The sequence below is a fragment of the Diceros bicornis genome, chromosome 8, assembly GCF_020826845.1.
Source record: "Diceros bicornis minor isolate mBicDic1 chromosome 8, mDicBic1.mat.cur, whole genome shotgun sequence".
Taxonomy (NCBI): Eukaryota; Metazoa; Chordata; class Mammalia; order Perissodactyla; family Rhinocerotidae; genus Diceros; species Diceros bicornis.
In genome coordinates, this window is record NC_080747.1 from 81241685 (window position 1) to 81259836 (window position 18152).

The 18152-nt window shown below is 35.3% G+C and overlaps 1 protein-coding gene across 5 annotated transcripts in view; it reads left to right on the plus strand.

Annotated features, from left to right (window-relative positions):
- Positions 1-18152, plus strand: part of RAP1GDS1 (Rap1 GTPase-GDP dissociation stimulator 1) — a 163478-nt gene that overhangs the window by 18660 nt on the left and 126666 nt on the right. For 4 of the 5 annotated variants that reach the window (XM_058547542.1, XM_058547543.1, XM_058547545.1 and 1 more), the window contains exon 2: positions 17529-17639. In XM_058547542.1, coding sequence (XP_058403525.1) covers positions 17529-17639 — 111 coding nt within the window. The remainder of the gene's footprint in view (positions 1-17528; positions 17640-18152) is intronic. The other variant, XM_058547544.1, reaches the window with a different exon arrangement.

Sequence of the window (18152 nt, forward strand, 5' to 3'; positions counted from 1 at the left end):
AGCCAATGTATTAACTTACTAGCAGTTTGTGTCATATTATATGCTAACGCTCTATTTGACAGCTATAAAACAGTGAAATAATTCTTGAACTCTAAATAACTGCAACTCTAAAGCTCTTTTGGCATTGTGTGAAATAAAATTTTACAGACTGTATTTTGCTCTTATCTGTTATGGTTTAATATTGTAGTTGTGAAGATCACCTATCAGACTCTTGACCCTCTAATCAAACATGACAAGTAAGACTACAGTGTTTCTGGTTCAAACTAAAATAGACTTGAACTCCATTTAAGAATAAATGAAAAGTGACTGCTCAAAAAGTTTTTATCTGATTTCTGAAGTAATTAGAAAGAGAAGAAAACTTAGACTGAAATGTAGTCATTGTTTTTAGTGTAGCCCATCTTAATAAAAATATTTCTTAATCATGGCGATTTGCACCATAATTTGTAATAAAATATACGAGTGTAAGTAACTCAGAAAGTAAGGTAGGTTTTTAGGATTTATTAAGTTTCTACTATATATAGAGAGCAGTGTGAGTATCCTAGAAGAATTTTCTGTCCTACAAGAATTTCCCATCTAATAGTAGAAATAAACTAAAAGTGTTGTATGAACCCAGGACTATAAAACTAGCAAAATGAAAAAATACAGAAAAAATTGAACTGTATAATAGTCTACAAAAATAATTTCATAGTTAAATAGATTTGTGAAGTTGATTATGAAGTTAAATTTTGGAATTCAGCCACTTTGCATATACTTCAAACTGCTTGACATATAGAAGGGGTTGATTAAATTCATGTAAGCCGTTATATTTTTATGAAATCCTAAGTTAGTATCCTTGTCTCCATTGAAGGGAGAAGTGATGTGAGGTGTGCAATTATAATCATCTTGTGGAGTGAAAGAGGTGTGTCAAGTGGAAAGATGTGTGAATAACTGGCAAACAGTCACAGAGGTATAGTGTCATTGCAACCTGGAGAATTGTATTGGGAGGGAAGCCCATGTGTATGAATAGGTATGGCTACATGTTAAAGTAATTAATGAATTAAGATAGAAGTTAGTGTAAAATTAATGAAATTTATTTTGGAATTTTTCGTTAAATAGGAGAATAGTTTCTATGTCTTCATTTTGTTTCTTTTTAAATATTATAAATTTTTCTAATTCTCCAAGTACTGCCTGAATTGCCCTTGAAAATAAATATTGCAGTATGTGCACTTTGAAGAGTTACATTTTTGCTCAGATATCTCTTTTCCAAGTCAAGTGTGTATGTGTTCACTAAACATTGAGTATTTAGGTAGATTCCTATTAGATTGTGCTTCTGTGGAACTTGATCTTGGAAACTAATATAAAGAAAATGGCCCATTTACATTAGCTTCATATTCTGTTTAATTTTCAAGTTATTTATTCTATGATTAAACAGTAAGTATGAAGATAATAGTAAATGATTAAATTTTAAATCTTCTACGTTTCAGTTTTTTCTTCTAGTTTATATTTTGACCCCAGGCATCTATAGTAGCAGCACTAGTGATTAAGAACTTTTAATCATGAACTTTTGTACTTAACCTGTTTTAGCTTGCCAAGAAATAAGTCCCTGTTTCTTCTGGTTTTGTTATGTGTGTGTGTGTTTATATGAGTATGTCTCCCCACCCTCCTAGAGTCGTGGAGGATGCAACGGTATTAAAAGCAGAAGAGAAAGTTTTCTATATTGCATTTTAACGTAAGACAATTAACTTAGTTGGCCATGAAATAATAGAGTTTGGAACCATTTTCTCATTTGATCTTGTCTTGGAAATGAGTATAAACATTAGAAAAGGGGATAACGCGATCTGTATTTATTAATTATATAATTGTATGTGTGGAAAACTCAGGAGACTTAAAAAAACTCTTTTTAGTAATCTCAAATTAATAAGAGAATTTGGCTGAATATGCAATAATTATACAAAATAGCTCTTTTCTACTCTAGGCATAAACACCTACACATGGTAATGGGACAAATTATTCAATTCTCACTAATGACAAAATTTTAAAATATGTTGAAATAAATTTAATAATAAATCAGATCTATATAAAATAGAAAATTTTACTGAGAGACCCAAAACAAGATCAGAAGAAAATCATATATATACATTTAGTAGAAGGGAAGACTTCATAGTGCAAAAATACAAATTATCCCAAAATTAAAATATAAATTTAATATAATTCCAATTATAAACTCAGGAGGGTTTTTATTTGTTCATTCATTGATTCATTCATTCACTTTGGAGTGATTAGATGAAATTATCTTAAAAATCTTATGGAAGAAAAAAATCTGAGAGAATAGCCAAGAAAGCTGAAAAAGAGCATAGTGGCAGGACTAGCCTTAGCAGATATCAGAATATTAGATAGAGCCAGTATAATTACATCAGTGTGGTGTTAGTATAAGAATAGATAACGATCATTGGAAAAAAGAGAGACTTCAGAAATACATTTCTGTATATGAGACAAAAGTGGTAGTTTAATTCCATGGGAAAAGGATGGAGTATTAAAAAGTACTTCTGACACAAGAAAATAAAAGTAAACCCCAATCTTAGGCTATATATAAAAATGAATTCCAGTGAATCAAAGACTTAAATAAAAACTAAAATAATCATAATATAAGAAAATTGAGACGTTTGCTTGGAACCCAAGAAACTTAACCATGGTTTGGAAATCCAGGTTCTATAAAAGAAAATTAGGAAATAAATACATAAACAAAATCAGTAGATTAATGATAGATTTGGGGAAACAAAGTTATATGGATGACAAACAAAATGTTAATGTCTATACGGTACTATAAGCACAAGCAAACTTATTTGAACACTAGGCAAGGCATATGAATAAAGATTTTATAGGAAAGCAAATCCAAATGGCCAAGAAAACATGAAAAGATGCTGACGTTTACAGTGGTTAAAGAAATGCAAATTAAAATAACAATTGCTTTTTACTCTAAACCCATCAGACTATCAAGAAATGGAGAAATATCAATATTTATTGTTAGCCAGGTTATTGGGAAAAGAATACTCTCAATGCATAGCTAGAGGAAAAGTGAAATCTTTCACTCTTTTTGGAACACTATCAGCAACATCTATTATAATTAAAATACCAGCAATCCCATTGCTGGGAACCTGTCCCATAAAACTGAAAGGACTGTGTACATATGAAGATGCTTGTTGCACTATTGTTACCAATGGCCAAAATGAAACACAGCAGAAGAAATAAAGTGAAAATGTATGTGTACAGGAATGGTTGAATAAATTGTGATATATCTACAATATGGAGTATGGCACAGTTATTTAAAAGCGTGAGTTTGAGCTATACAGATTGACTTGGAGTAATTTACAAGAGGTATTAAGTGAGAAAGTCCAGATGCAAAAAAGTGTGTATGATATGATCCCATTTTAGTTAACAAAGCCCCCCAAACTTGCTGCATAGATCTATACTTGATTATGTGAGTCTGGAAAAAAACATGAAAGCTTAAAAAACTTAGGTCATTGACATGTGAATGGAGAGGTTGATGTAGGGGCAGGGAGGAAGACCAAGTAAAAAAGGAAAAGATATTATCACATTTATGCATTTTAATTAAACTTCATGTGTGTGTATACAGAAATAACATTGAAAAAAGAAAATTGAAAATAGACGATTGTCTTATTTTGTGGGTCTGGTGAGTACCATTAAATTCTATTCAGAAGTTATTTATTGAATGCCTACTGTGTGCAAGACAACGTGGTAGGTGTAGTGAGTAATACAACTATGACAGAGTTACTAATAATTATTATATCAACAATCATCAACAGTGGTTGATTGCTTAATGTGTACTAGGGCCTGTTCTAAGAGCATTATGTGTATAAACTCATTTAATCCTCACAACAACCTGATGAGGTAATTATTGTTGTCATCTGCACTTTATATATGACATTTTATATAGGAGAAAACAAAATAAGAAGCTTGCATAGCTTTTATACAGTTTAAGTGGTAGAGCCAGGATTTGAACCCAGGTAGAATGACTCCAGAGGCTGCACTGTTAATCGTTAAAATATGCTGCCTTCTCTGTCCATGAGTTGCTTGGTTATGGTGAAACAGTAGCAATATAGAAAACAGTGAAACAGTGCCATCGTTCAGGTATGAACAAAATATAGGAGCCTAGAAAAGGAAGGAGTTGATCTGCCTGTAAGAATACAGAATATTTTACATAAGAATTGGTATATATTAGTTGACTTTGCAGAGTAAGTGGTCATTCTGTAGATGGAGAATGCACAGAAAAGCATTTAGACAGGAAGAATTTAATTAGCACAATTGTAAAAATGGAAGTATGCTTGGGAAAAAACCAGTAATCTAGTAGGACTGACGCACACACTGTTGTGTGAGAAAGTAATAAGAGATGAGGGCATAAGAGTTGAGGCTGTTGGTTTCCATGCAAGGTGTTCTGGACTTTAGGCAATAATAAACCACTGAATATTTCTGAAAGAGTTAGTGATGTGCTCTGGGAAGAAGATGTTTTTGAGGTTTCTAGCCTGGATGAGTGGAGATTGGGAAGTTACACTCAGGTTCCATAAAACTCAGAAACCATCTTCCCATACTCATTTTAGCATTAATAAGAAAAGTAGAGAATTTAAGATTTATTCGGAAAGGGGGAATGATAATAACCAGAGGGGACTTGAATCCTTTGCTGGTCTTTGGGTTCTCAACTAGCAGAAATGCATTAAAAGAAACAAATATATAAAAAATAAAGGTTTGGTTTTTTTCTCTCACATGTAGTATAGTTTAATGGAAGATGCAATAGACTAATTTTTTAAAAGGTTTTGGGTTTTAAGACCTGGCTCAGGATTAACTCTGTAAAGATACATTAAACAAAAAAATAAAACAGAAAATTTAATTATAAGATACTAAAGCTGAAAATATTATAATTTTTAAATATAGTACTTTCCATTGTCGTACTGGTTAAAACAATCATTTCCTCCTACTTTACTAGACAAGCTTTTAAAAATAGTTTCATTCTGTCAGATGCTAAACCCTTTAGATAGGTGAAATATAATATTCAGGAGAGAGAGTTATTATTTCTAGCTCCCTAAGCCAGGTGCCCCAAATTGACTTAATGCCATTCATTTTGAGATGAATTTGAAATTCTTCCAGTCATGCATTGGCTGCATTCTAAGTGCTTGAAAAGTATGTTAGTACAAAAATAAGTTTCTTTTTATTTAGTGTGTGTAATCATGATGCTAGTACTAAGCTTTGCTACTAGATATTTATGTGAAAATTATATTCTCTTCAATAGCAGGAAATTCTTAATCTCTCTCTTTTTTAAGAGTATTGCTATTACTCAGTGGCTATATATTTAGAAAATACTGAGTGACTTGTAAAGGGGCATAAACAGTTCTTGAGCCTTCACAAGCCCAGTTAGCAATATTTGTCTGCTAATGGGTTTTACCATCAATAATGGTATAGTCTGGTTGTCCAGAGAGAAAACAAACACCTGTCAGTCTGTCTGTCTGTCTATCTTCCATCCACCCATGCATCATCTACTAGTATATAGTAAAGTGATAGAATTGATTAACATTTTAAAATGTATACTATATTTTGAGATCTTGAAACTAAAGGTACCATTTCTAGATAATATCTGTGAGGAAGATAAATTCTTAAAATTATGCTACCATGAATAGCATAAAGAATTTCAGGACTTACTAGCTTAATATATTGAGACTGGCCCTTTGGGACAGTCTTTGCTCACAGTCGAGTACGGTCATGTGCCACATAACAAACATTTTGGTCAACAACGGACTGCATATATGACAATGGTCCCATAAGATTAGTACCATATAGGCTAGGTGTGTAGTAGGCTATACCAGCTAGGTTTGTGTAAGTATACCCTGTGATGTTCACACGACATCGCCTAATGTCGAATTTCTCAGAACGTATTCCTGCCATTAAGCGACACATGACTGTATATTCTTTGGTGATGGTGATTATCTTAAGCACTTTTATAGTCAAGTTATTTAAATTAAAAAAATAGCCAAATCTTTCTCATCAGTTTTTCTTAGATTGGTATTAATAAAAGGAGGAACTGAGACCTGTCAAATTTCAGGACTTATTGAAACTCTTTCATTGCAATACACATTTCAAGACCAGTAAATTGAGTTTCTGGCTTATAGAAGAGAGATTGAAGCATAAAGAGCCTCTGTTGCCTAATGGTGTACAGGATTATAAGAGAAAAGTAAGGGCTTGGCAATGTTGTTGGAAAGTTCTAGCAGGAAAGTATGGCTTCTTTATGTCTTTATAACTTTAACAAGGTCTTCCAAGAAGAAACACTTGGAATGATAGCCAGCGTCCTCATTAGGGTTATCAGAAGTTGCAGTGAGATTTTATCCAAATGTAGATAGCTGGGTAGATAAAGGAAGTTATCTATCCACCTGGATACAGGAAGGAACGACAGAAGGAAAGCCAGCGTACCATTCCACTAATCTGGCGGCTATGTATATATTAGTCAGGAGGAGAAGAGGGTTCTGAGCAAAACCGAGGTCACACTAGCACACGAAGGGGCAGATAGAGAAGAAGGCGGCCAAGCACAAATATTCAGAGACTGGTGTTTTGAAGTCAAGAGAAGGTGTATCAAAAAGGAAAAAGAGTCTGTTGCTGCAGTGATACCAGATAACAGGCTTGAGAAAAATCCATTGGATTTGTCAAGATATCATTTAAGACCTTTGCCAGAGTAATTTTGATAGAGTTTTAGAGGACTTGGATAGATAATAGTTTTAAGAGTGATTAACTGGCTAAGAAGTAAGAGATAAAGAATTAATGACCAAAGTCAACTTTGCTTTAACTCTTTGAAGGTGTCATATTTTGTTTCATGTGACAGGTTAGACGATATGCTGTTGTATAGGAAAGAAAGTATTCTTTTGAGAAAAAAATAAATTTATTTTTGTTATTAATACTTCTTAGTACTAAAACCTCCCATGAAAATTATCACTCTCTACTTACTGCCCCACCACCAGCCAGAAGCTAAGGAATTTTCTATTAGAGCAATTTCAATGTCTTAAATCATAGGTAAATATAAAATACAGAAATCTGGATTTACACAAAAAAATTTGGATGGTAAGCATTTGCTACTGAGACGTACTGTTATGGTTTGAGGGAGTCCAAAAATAATACACTCTGTTCCTTACCCAAGTTCAGAATCACTGGAGATATAAGCAAATGAGTCCTCTGATGGAATTCAAAATAACTGCTTTAAAATTGATAAAGTCAGAGTGAAGGACAGGGCTTCTTTGTATAGTCACAAAGGGACTGCTAATACTTGAGGTCTAAATTAGATATATTTACTAATCTTGTCACTGGTGCATTGGACAGCCAAAGGTATGGAGGAACAGAAAATTCTTGCCCCTTCTAAAAGATCAGGAACCCAGAAGGGGCTGAGCCATGCATATCCAGTTCTTCTTTCTCGACTTATTAATTAGATAACTCATTCCTTTCCTGGAGAATGAAGGTGGTGGTGGGCAGTTGTCAAGTGAGGAGGCAGAAATGACCAGAAGTATCACTGTAATAGAAATTCCTCAATAAGGAAGCTTGAGGCCAGTGGGAAAAGAGTTCCTGCCCCCATCATTTTATTTTCCAACATGTTCTTTTAAATTGAGGTATAATTCACACAAACTGAAGTGCACAGATTTTAAATGTACAGTTTGATGAGCTTTGACAAATGTATGTACTCATGTAATCACTATTCCAGTCAAGATATGGAACTTTCTAACACTTTATTTTATAAGCTGATTCACAGTAAGGTTTCTTTAAGTACTAACCTGTTAGTTCATTTAAAATGCTTAAAATCATACTAAATTTGTAATAATTCTGTTGACAGCTTTGGCTATCTCTGGATGAAGAATTTAATGAACTTTCCCTAAAAAGATCTCACATCATTAATAGGTATATAACTTCCCATGGAGAGACTGAATAATTTTTTACTGATTAGAAATCTTTTGAAAGTGGGATATTCTATGTAGTTTTTAGTTACATATTTTATATTTTTAAATACTTAAATTGGCTTCATTGATCTCTTCCTATGTTAAAATATAAGATCTTGTATTTATATTTCTGATAATATGGAGAGCATAGTAGGTGCTTATCAGATAACATTTACCTTCCCTTCCCTTTTGGCATACTTTGGCTCTTAAATGTGTGATACGAAAGATGGTAGCTAGACAGCTTTATGCAAATAAGGAATTCATTCCTTTCTTCACTCAGTTAATTTAACAAATATTTACTGGGTACCTCCTGTGTGCCAAGTGATAGGTATAGTGCAATGACTATAGGTAACAAGGTCCCCCATACAGTATAGTGGGGGAGCCTATATTAAGAATTAAACAAAAAATATAATTACGCATTGTGAATAGTGCTCTGAAGGATGGATGCAGTGATAGAGAATGACCCTGGAGGGTTAAGAAAGAAGAGACTTAGATAGACTAGGCAAAGATGGTCTCTGGGGTGGTGACATCTAATCTGTGACTTGCTGAGAAGGGAATGTCAAGCAAGGAGCACTGGGGATGGGATGAAGGAAAAGAAAGAATTAAAAAAGACCCAGATGCCAGTATAGGTAGTATTGAAATAAGTCTTAATTGCTCTTATTACTTGTTGACTGATAGTTTTGATGAATTGGTATAATTTGATTAACATTATAAGTCATATTTTTTTCCTCATTGATGTGATAGTTACTTTTTATTTTAATATTATGAACTTAGATATTATGCATCATTCATACTTTATTTCAGAAAAATCAACTTAATATCCACTTAATAAGATTGAACAGGTGTATCTGAGATATGATGCCCTACAGCTTCTTTTTAGCTTATAGAAGAGGAGATATGTATGGATATAGTTTTCTTTTTCTTTAGAAAATAAATCAATTTCTCAAAACTATTTAGTACCTCTTAAGAAAATAGATGTTAACCTTGGTTGTGAATGATAACCTGAACTTTTAATAAAGTGTAATCTTAGGGTTACTAGATTAGTCACAGGGTGTACTAGGCATCACTAGAGCATGTTAGTATTATTTGATGTAAATTTTGTTTACTTTTTCCTAGGATGATATGGAAAATAAATTATCTCATTTTATAATAGAGGATTCCATCATATTTTTAGAACTGTCATGAGCTGGCAACGTACAGAAGTCTGTTAAAATGTATACCTTACTTGGAAGTAAGAAAATGCCTGAAATTCTAATACTAGAGCAGCTATCTTGGGGGTCCTCGGTATCCTATTAGGGTATATACGAGGTCAAAACTATTTGCACGATACCATCAAGACGTTTTTTGTCTTTTTCACTCTGTTAACATTTGTACTGACAATAGCGCAAAAGCAATTGTGGGTAAAAAAAGACTGCTGGTTTTTTAGTATGTGTGAATCAGGGTAGTAGTAGTTACCATATTCTTCACCATCACATATTTTAAGTGAAAAAAGAATACCAGGTTCAGGGGCCGGCCCGGTGGCGCAAGCGGTTAAGTGCGCGCGCTCCGCTGCGGCGGCCCGGGGTTCGCTGGTTCGGATCCCGGGTGCGCACTGACGCACTGCTTGGTAAGCCATGTTGTGGCGGCGTCCCATATAAAGTGGAGGAAGATAGGCACAGATGTTAGCCCAGGGCCGTCTTCCTCAGCAAAAAAAGAGGAGGATTGGCAGATGTTAGCTCAGGGCTGATCTCCTCACAAAAAAAAAAAAAAAAAAAGAATACCAGGGTCACTTAAGAATGTCCACGATGAAGCAGGAAAAAAATGTTTTTAAAAATCTCAACCTTTGTGTACACATTTTAAAAATACTCTATGTGATGAAATGGGAAGTCCACGTAAAACGCTCGTTGCATTTGCCAAGTCTGATGGTTGTGTTGAGGAGAAGCACTTGTCTGATTGAATTGGGAGCTAACCGAGGTACTTTTCTTTTCATAGAATAACGTTTTTTATTTGAAAGAATTGACAGACATACTGGGTTTTCATATTTGGTAGACGTTTTCTCACAAATGAGATTAATTTCTCATTTAAGGAAGACAACGAACAGTATTTGTTGCTGGTGATAAAATTGAAGTTTTTAAGAGAGAATTAGAATTTTGGAAAACTTGTATCACCTTGAGCTTGACAGCTCCCCAGTACTTAAAGAGTCTTTTAATTAGTGTCTTTAAGATTAGTGATGATATTAACAAATGTGATATCTTGAAATAGTACAATGAAGTGTGTCAGTATTTGGAAGACATGCATATCTCCATGACCTGATTTTTTTTAATGACCAATGTATTGATGATAAATATATTGCATGCATAAAATATTCAAAGTGCAAGAGACCAATGGATTTTAATGTAACAGTTGGAAACCCTCATTGATATTGCTTCAGATTTCATATGGCAACTAACCTTTAAAAAACTACCACTTGTCGAATTTTGGTGTATCAAAGAATATCCATGATTATCTGAACAGGCTATTAAAATATTCTCCTGTTTTCCAACTATGTATATATGTGTAAGGCTGAATTTTCTTTTCTTTTTTTTTTTTAATTTTTTGTTTATTGCAGTAACATTGGTTTATAACATTGTAAAAATTTCAGGTGTACATCATTGTACTTCTATTTCTGCATGGACTACATCATGTTCACCACCAAAATACTAATTACAACCCATCACCACACACATGTACCGAATTATCCCTTTCACCCTCCTCCCTCCCCCCTTCCCCTCTGGTAACCACCAATCCAATCTCTGTCCCTATGTGTTTGTTTATTGTTGTTATTATCTACTACTTAATGAAGGAAATCATACGGTATTTGACCTTCTCCCTCTGACTTATTTCACTTTGCATTATACCCTCAATGTCCATCCACGTTGTCACAAATGGCTGGATTTCATCGTTTCTTATGGCTGAGTAGTATTCCATTGTGTATATGTACCACATCTTCTTTATCCATTCGTCCCTTGATGGGCACTTAGGTTGCTTCCAAGTCTTGGCTATTGTGAATAACGCTGCAATGAACACAGGGGTGCATGTACCTTTGCAAATTGGTGTTTTCAAGTTCTTTGGATAAATACCCAACAGTGGAATAGCTGGATCATATGGTAGTTCTATCCTTGCTTTTTTGAGGAATCTCCATACTGTTTTCCATAGTGGCTGCACCAGTTTGCACTCCCACCAGCAGTGTATGAGAGTTCCCTTTTCTCCACATCCTCTCCAACACATATTGTTTCCTGTCTTGTTAATTATAGCCATTCTGACGGGCGTGAGGTGATATCTCATTGTAGTTTTGATTTGCATTTCCCTGATAGTTAGTGATTTTGAACATCTTTTCATGTGTCTGTTGGCCATCTGTATATCTTCTTTGGAGAAATGTCTGTTCAGGTCTTTTGCCCATTTTTTGATTGGGTTGGTAGTTTTTTTGTTGTTGAGATGCATGAGTTCTTTATATATTTTGGAGATTAAGCCCTTATCAGATGTATGGTTTGCAAATATCTTCTCCCAATTGTTAGGTTGTCTTTTCGTTTTGTTGATGGTTTCCTTTGCTGTGCAGAAGCTTTTTAGTTTGATGTAGTCCCATTTGTTTATTTTTTCTGTTGTTTCTCTTGCCCGGTCAGATGTGGTGTTTGAAAAGATGTTGCTAAGACCTATGTGGAAGAGCATACTGCCTGTGTTTTCTTCTAGAAGTTTCATAGTTTCAGGTCTTACATTCAAGTCTTTAATCCATTTGGAGTTAATTTTTGTGCATGGTGTAAGGTAAGGGTCTACTTTCATTTTTTTGCATGTGGCTATCCAGTTTTCCCAACACCATTTGTTGAAGAGACTTTCTTTTCCCCATTGTATGTTCTTGGCTCCTTTGTCAAAGATTAGCTGTCCATAGATGTGTGGGTTTATTTCTGGGCATTCGATTCTATTCCATTGCTCTGTGTGTCTGTTTTTGTGCCAGTACCATGCTGTTTTGGTTACTATAGCTTTGTAGTATAATTTGAAATCAGGGAATGTGATACCTCCAGCTTTGTTCTTTTTTCTCAGGATTCCTTTAGCTATTCGGGGTCTTTTGTTGTTCCATATAAATTTTAGGATTCTTTGTTCTATTTCTGTGAAAAATGTTGTTGGAACTTTGATAGGGATTGCATTGAATCTATAGATGGCTTTAGGAAGTATGGACATCTTAACTATGTTAATTCTTCCAATCCAAGAGCACGGAATATCTTTCCATTTCTTTGTGTCTTCTTCAATTTCTTTCAGAAATGTTTTATAGTTTTCGGTGTACAGATCTTTCACCTCTTTGGTTAAGTTTATTCCTAGGTATTTTATTCTTTTTGTTGCAATTGTAAATGGGATGGTATTCTTAATTTCTCTTTCTGCTACTTCGTTGTTAGTGTACAGAAATGCAACTGATTTTTGTATGTTGATTTTGTATCCTGCAACTTTACCATATTCGTTTATTACTTCTAAAAGTTTTCTGGTGGATTCTTTAGGGTTTTCTATATATAAAATCATGTCATCTGCAAATAGTGACAGTTTCACTTCTTCCTTTCCAATTTGGATCCCTTTTATTTCTTTCTCTTGCCTAGTCTCTTGGCTAGGACTTCCAGTACTATGTTAAATAGGAGTGGTGACAGTGGGCATCCTTGTCTGGTTCCTGTTCTTAGAGGGATAGCTTTCAGTTTTTCACCATTGAGGATGATATTAGCTGTGGGTTTCTCATATATGGTCTTTATTATGTTGAGGTACTTTCCTTCTATACCCATTTTATTCAGAGTTTTTATCATAAATGGATGCTGTATCTTGTCAAATGCTTTCTCTGCATCTATTGAGATGATCATGTGATTTTTATTCTTAATTTTATTAATGTGGTGTATTACGTTGATTGATTTGCGAATGTTAAACCATCCCTACATCCCTGGAATAAATCCCACTTGATCATGGTGTATAATCTTTTTAACGTATTGTTGTATGCGATTTGCTAGTATTTTGTTGAGGATTTTCGCATCGATGTTCATCAGTGATATTGGCCTGTAATTTTCTTTTTTTTGTGTGTTGTCCTTGTCTGGTTTTGGTATCAGGGTAAAGTCAGCTTCGTAGAATGAGTTAGGGAGCTTCCCCCCCTCCTCAATTTTTTGGAAGAGTTTGAGAAGGATAGGTATTAAGTCTTCTTTGAACGTTTGGTAGAATTCACCAGGGAAGCCGTCTGGTCCTGGACTTTTATTTTTGGGGAGGTTTGTGATTACTGTTTCCATCTCCTTACTGGTGATTGGTCTATTCAAATTTTCTACTTCTTCTTGATCCAGTTTTGGAAGGTTGTATGATTCTAAGAATTTATCCATTTCTTCCAGATTGTCGAATTGGTTGGCATATAGCTTTTCATAGTATTCTCTTATAATCTTTTGTATTTCTGAGGTGTCTGTTGTAACCTCTCCTCTTTCATTTCTGATTTTACTTATTTGTGCCTTCTCTCTTTTTTTCTTGGTGAGTCTAGCTAAAGGTTTGTCTATTTTGTTGATCTTTTCAAAGAACCAGCTCTTGGTTTTATTAAATTTTTCTATTGTTTTTTTTGGTCTCTATTTCATTTATTTCTGCTCTGATTTTTATTATTTCCCTTCTTCTACTGATTTTGGGCTTGGTTTGTTCTTCTTTTTCCACTTCCTTTAGGTGCATTGTTAGATTGTTTATTTGAGATTTTTCTTGTTTGTTGAGATAGGCCTGTATCGCTATAAACTTCCCTCTTAGAACCGCTTTTGCTGTATCCCATAAATTCTGGCATGTCGTATTTTCATTTTCATTTGTCTCCAGGTATTTTTTGATTTCTTCTTTGATTTCTTCGTTAACCCAGTCGTTGTTCAGTAGCATTTTGTTTAATCTCCATGTATTTGTGGCTTTTCTGATTTTCTTCCTATAGTTGATTTCTAGTTTCATACCGTTGTGGTCAGAAAAGATGCTTGGTATTATTTCAATCTTCTTAAATTTATGGAGACTTGTTTTGTGGCCTAACATGTGATCAATCCTGGAGAATGTTCCATGTGCATTTGAAAAGAACGTGTATTCTTCAGTTTTTGGATGGAATGCTCTGTATATATCTACTAGGTCCATCTGTTCTAGTGTGTCGTTTAAGGCCAATGTTTCCTTATTGATCTTCTGTTTGGATGATCTGTCCGTTGGTGTAAGTGGAGTGTTCAAGTCCCCTACTATTATTGTGTTACTGTCTATTTCTGTTTTTATGTCTGTTAATAATTGCTTTATATATTTAGGTGCACCTACATTGGGTGCGTAGATATTTACAAGTGTTATATCCTCTTGTTGGATTGTTCCCTTGATCATTATGTAATGCCCTTCTTTGTCTCTTTTTACAGTTTTTGTTTTAAAGTCTATTTTGTCTGATATGAGTACTGCTACCCCAGCTTTCTTTTCATTGCCATTTGCATGGAGTATCTTTTTCCACCCCTTCACTTTCAGTTTGTGAGTGTCTTTAGGTCTGAAGTGTGTCTCTTGTATGCAGCATATATATGGGTCTTGTTTTTTTATCCAGTCAGCCACCCTATGCCTTTTAATTGGAGCATTTAGTCCATTGACATTTAAAGTAGCTATTGATAAGTATGTACTTACTGCCATTTTTTAACTTTTTTTTTTTTCTCAGTGTTTTAGTAGTCCTTCTCTGTTCCTTACCTCTTCTATACAGAGTTGATGGTCACTTTAGTTTGACCTCTGTCTGAAATCTGTACTCTTTAACTCCCCTCCTCCCTCCTTTTATGTTTTTGATATCATATCTAACCTCTTTGTTGTGCATTTGTATCCATTACGTTCTAATCATGGAAATAGATAATTTTTCCTATTTGTGGTCTTCTCTTTTCCCCTGAAATCAGTCCCTTTAACATTTCTTGTAGCACTGGTTTCTTGGTGACAAACTCCTTTAATTTTTGCTTATCTGGGAAAATTTTGATCTCTCCTTCCATTTTGAATGATAACCTTGCTGGGTAGAGTATTCTTGGCTGTAAGTTTTTTCCTTTTAGCACTTTAAATATATCGTGCCATTCTCTTCTAGCCTGTAAGGTTTCTGCTGAGAAGTCAGCTGATAGCCTTATGGGGTTTCCTTTGTACGTAACTTGACATTCTCTTGCGGCTTTTAGGATTCTCTCTTTATCTTTAATTCTGGACATTTTGATTATGATGTGTCTTGGTGTGGGCCTCTTTGGGTTTATCTTGTTTGGGGCTCTTTGTGCTTCCTGTACCTGGATGTCTGTTTCCTTCCTTAGGTTAGGGAAGTTTTCATCTATTATTTCTTGAAATAGATTCTCTGCCCCCTTGTCTCGCTCTTCTCCTTCCGGGACACCTATAACACGGATGTTAGTGCACTTGATGTTGTCCCAGAGGTCCCTTAGACTGTCCTCACTCTTTTTAATTCTTTTCTCTTTTACCTGTTCACCTTGGGTAATTTCTTCTAGTCTTTCTTCCAGCTCACAGATCCGTTCTTCTGTATCCTCTACTCTGCTTTTGAGTCCCTCTAATGAATTTTTCATTTCCAGTATTGTATTCATCATTTCTGATTGGTTCTTTTTTATATCTTCCATTTCTTTGTTGACATTCTCACTGAGTTCATCTATTCTTCTCCCCAGATCAGTGAGCATCCTTAACACTCTTAGTTTGAACTCTCTGTCGGGTAGGTTGCTCATTTCTGTTTCACTTAGTTCCTTTTCTGGAGTTTTGTCCTGTTCCCTTACTTGGAATGTATTCCTTTGCCTCCTCATTTTGCCTCTTTCCCTGTGCTTGTGTCTGTGTATTAGGTAGGTCAGCTACGTCTCCTGCTCTTGGATAGGTGACCTTATGTAAGTGATGCCTTAGGAGGCTTCCAGTGTGCTTCCCTCAGTTCTCAATGTTCCAGGGGTGACCCCTATGTGGGCTACGTGTGTCCTTCTATTGTGGCCTGTTAGCTCTCCCTATAGGCGCCCAGGGAGGCTGAGTTATGCTCCTGGCCAGCTGTTGTTATGCTCAGCTGCTTATAGTGGTTGTGGGCCCTTCAGTCTCTTTATCAGGTGTGGGGAGCCCCAGCACAGTTGGCTGTAAGTTCTAATACCACATTTGTGTTGCAGTATTTCTTTTAACTGAGTAGGCCCCCAGCGTGGCAGGTTGTTAGGCTCAGGGCCTTACAATTGCTGTAAGCCTCTAGCCTATTAGGTCTCTTGTCAGCTCTCTGAGGATTGCAGCTGGGTGGGGCTGGCCTCAGGCACAGGAGCACCCAATTGTTTCAGGCTTTGGAAGGTGGGGCAAACCTCCTATGTGGGTCTTTGAGAAGCACAAGTCTTCTGCGGCTGAGAAGCCCTGCCGCCCACAGGTCCACACACACAGTCAACACAGTCCTGCCCCCTGTGAGTGCCCCGACCTCCCCAAGTGGACCCAGTCTCTCCACGGCGGGAGCCCCACACACTCCGCCACTGCCCCACACTCTCCACCCGCTCCTTGTGCACACCCTGCCCCGCTCAAGTCGGCTCAGTTGCCAGGCTGCAGAGAATCCAGTCACCAATCTATGCAGGCCCACAAGTTGCCTGAGGGCTTGTTGTTGGGTGGGGCCCGTGTCTAGGGTGGTCTAAGGCTGAATTTTCTTCGTCTACTCAACCAACACAACAAATTACAAAAGATTGAATACAGAACTAGATATGAGAATTCAGTTATCTTCTAGTAAGGCAGATATTACAGAGATTTGTAAATATGTAGAACAATGCCACTCTTTTCAGTAAGTTTTTTTGTTTTGAAATATAGTTATTTTTTTAATCAGAAATATTAATTATGTTAACAGGTAGTTTTATAATTGATAATTTTAAAGAATTACTAAAATAAATCTTAAAAAGTTTCAGTTTTAATTTTTAGTATGTTAAATATCAATAGAAATAATTGATGTAAAAAAAGCTCTTTGGGGTCCTGAATAATTTTTAATAGTATAAAGAGATTTTGACAATCTATGGTCTAGAGGAATCCACATATAATTTAGGAGGAGAGCATAGCTTTATAATCCAAAATGTACATGTTTTGGCTTAAAGCAGTACTCTCCAGTGTTTTTCAAATGGCAGGGTTAAAGTAGGTTTTATAATCATCAGACTTTGTATTATTTTAAGTCATAATATTTCAGAACTTCTGTAAACTTTCATTTTCATTTTGTGTCTTTGAAATACAACAGAGGAAGCCAAAAAATGAAACACAATATTATTTGCAAAGCTATATAATTTTTTTGTAGACCTTTAGTTTTTTTCAGTTAACTATGACTGGTTTCCTGAACAAGCTAAATAAGGTATAAGAATGCTGAAAAATGTTTTGTGACAATTTGTGGAATATCTCTGGTATCTTGCATATACAGAATGAATATTTCATATCTGAGTTAAATGGATAAAATTTTATTTAAAAAATTTGTAATAATACAGTCCATTGCCATTTTGGAATGTATGTGGAAGTTAATTCACTATAATGAGAACCCTTTGCCTGTTAGTGGTAACTGTTTATCATGTAACATGTGATGGTCATATGGTTAGTGAGGTTTCTGATTTCTCTTTTTTCTATAAGCAGATAATCTCAGTGATACCTTGAAAAAGCTGAAGATAACAGCTGTTGACAGAACTGAGGACAGTTTGGAAGGATGCTTGGATTGTCTGCTGCAAGCGCTGGCTCAAAATAGTGAGTTTCATTATGTTTACTCAAATGCCAAACAAAAAAATCAAATCAGCAGTCGTTCAGAAATTGGTATGTAATTTAGCCCGTAACTTGTATTCACATAATTTGAATTCTTTTGAATCCTATCCCTGAATACTGAGGTTGTTTTACATGTTTCCACGCTCCTACCCCACCTCCACACCCCCAAGGTTCTGAATGCCAAGTTGATAGGCAGAAGAAAGGAGAAATTGATGGTGGTGATGACATTCATACTGGTTCCAGAGAGGGGCCATTATTTCATTCCCAGCAGATAAGCACCATAGTTGTTTTTCTTCTTAACACCTACATTTGTTCTTTAAAAGAAAGACTGTGTGGTTTTATGTGGGGAGACTGAAGAGGAGAAACAGAGGGGAGCTTAGAACACTTAAAATTTTTTCTGAGATCCTGTGGTCACCTTTTTAATAATTTTACTTTAAAACAATGTGTATGTTTAGATTTAATTGGGAAGAACCATCAGCAGTCATCCAAAAATCCCTT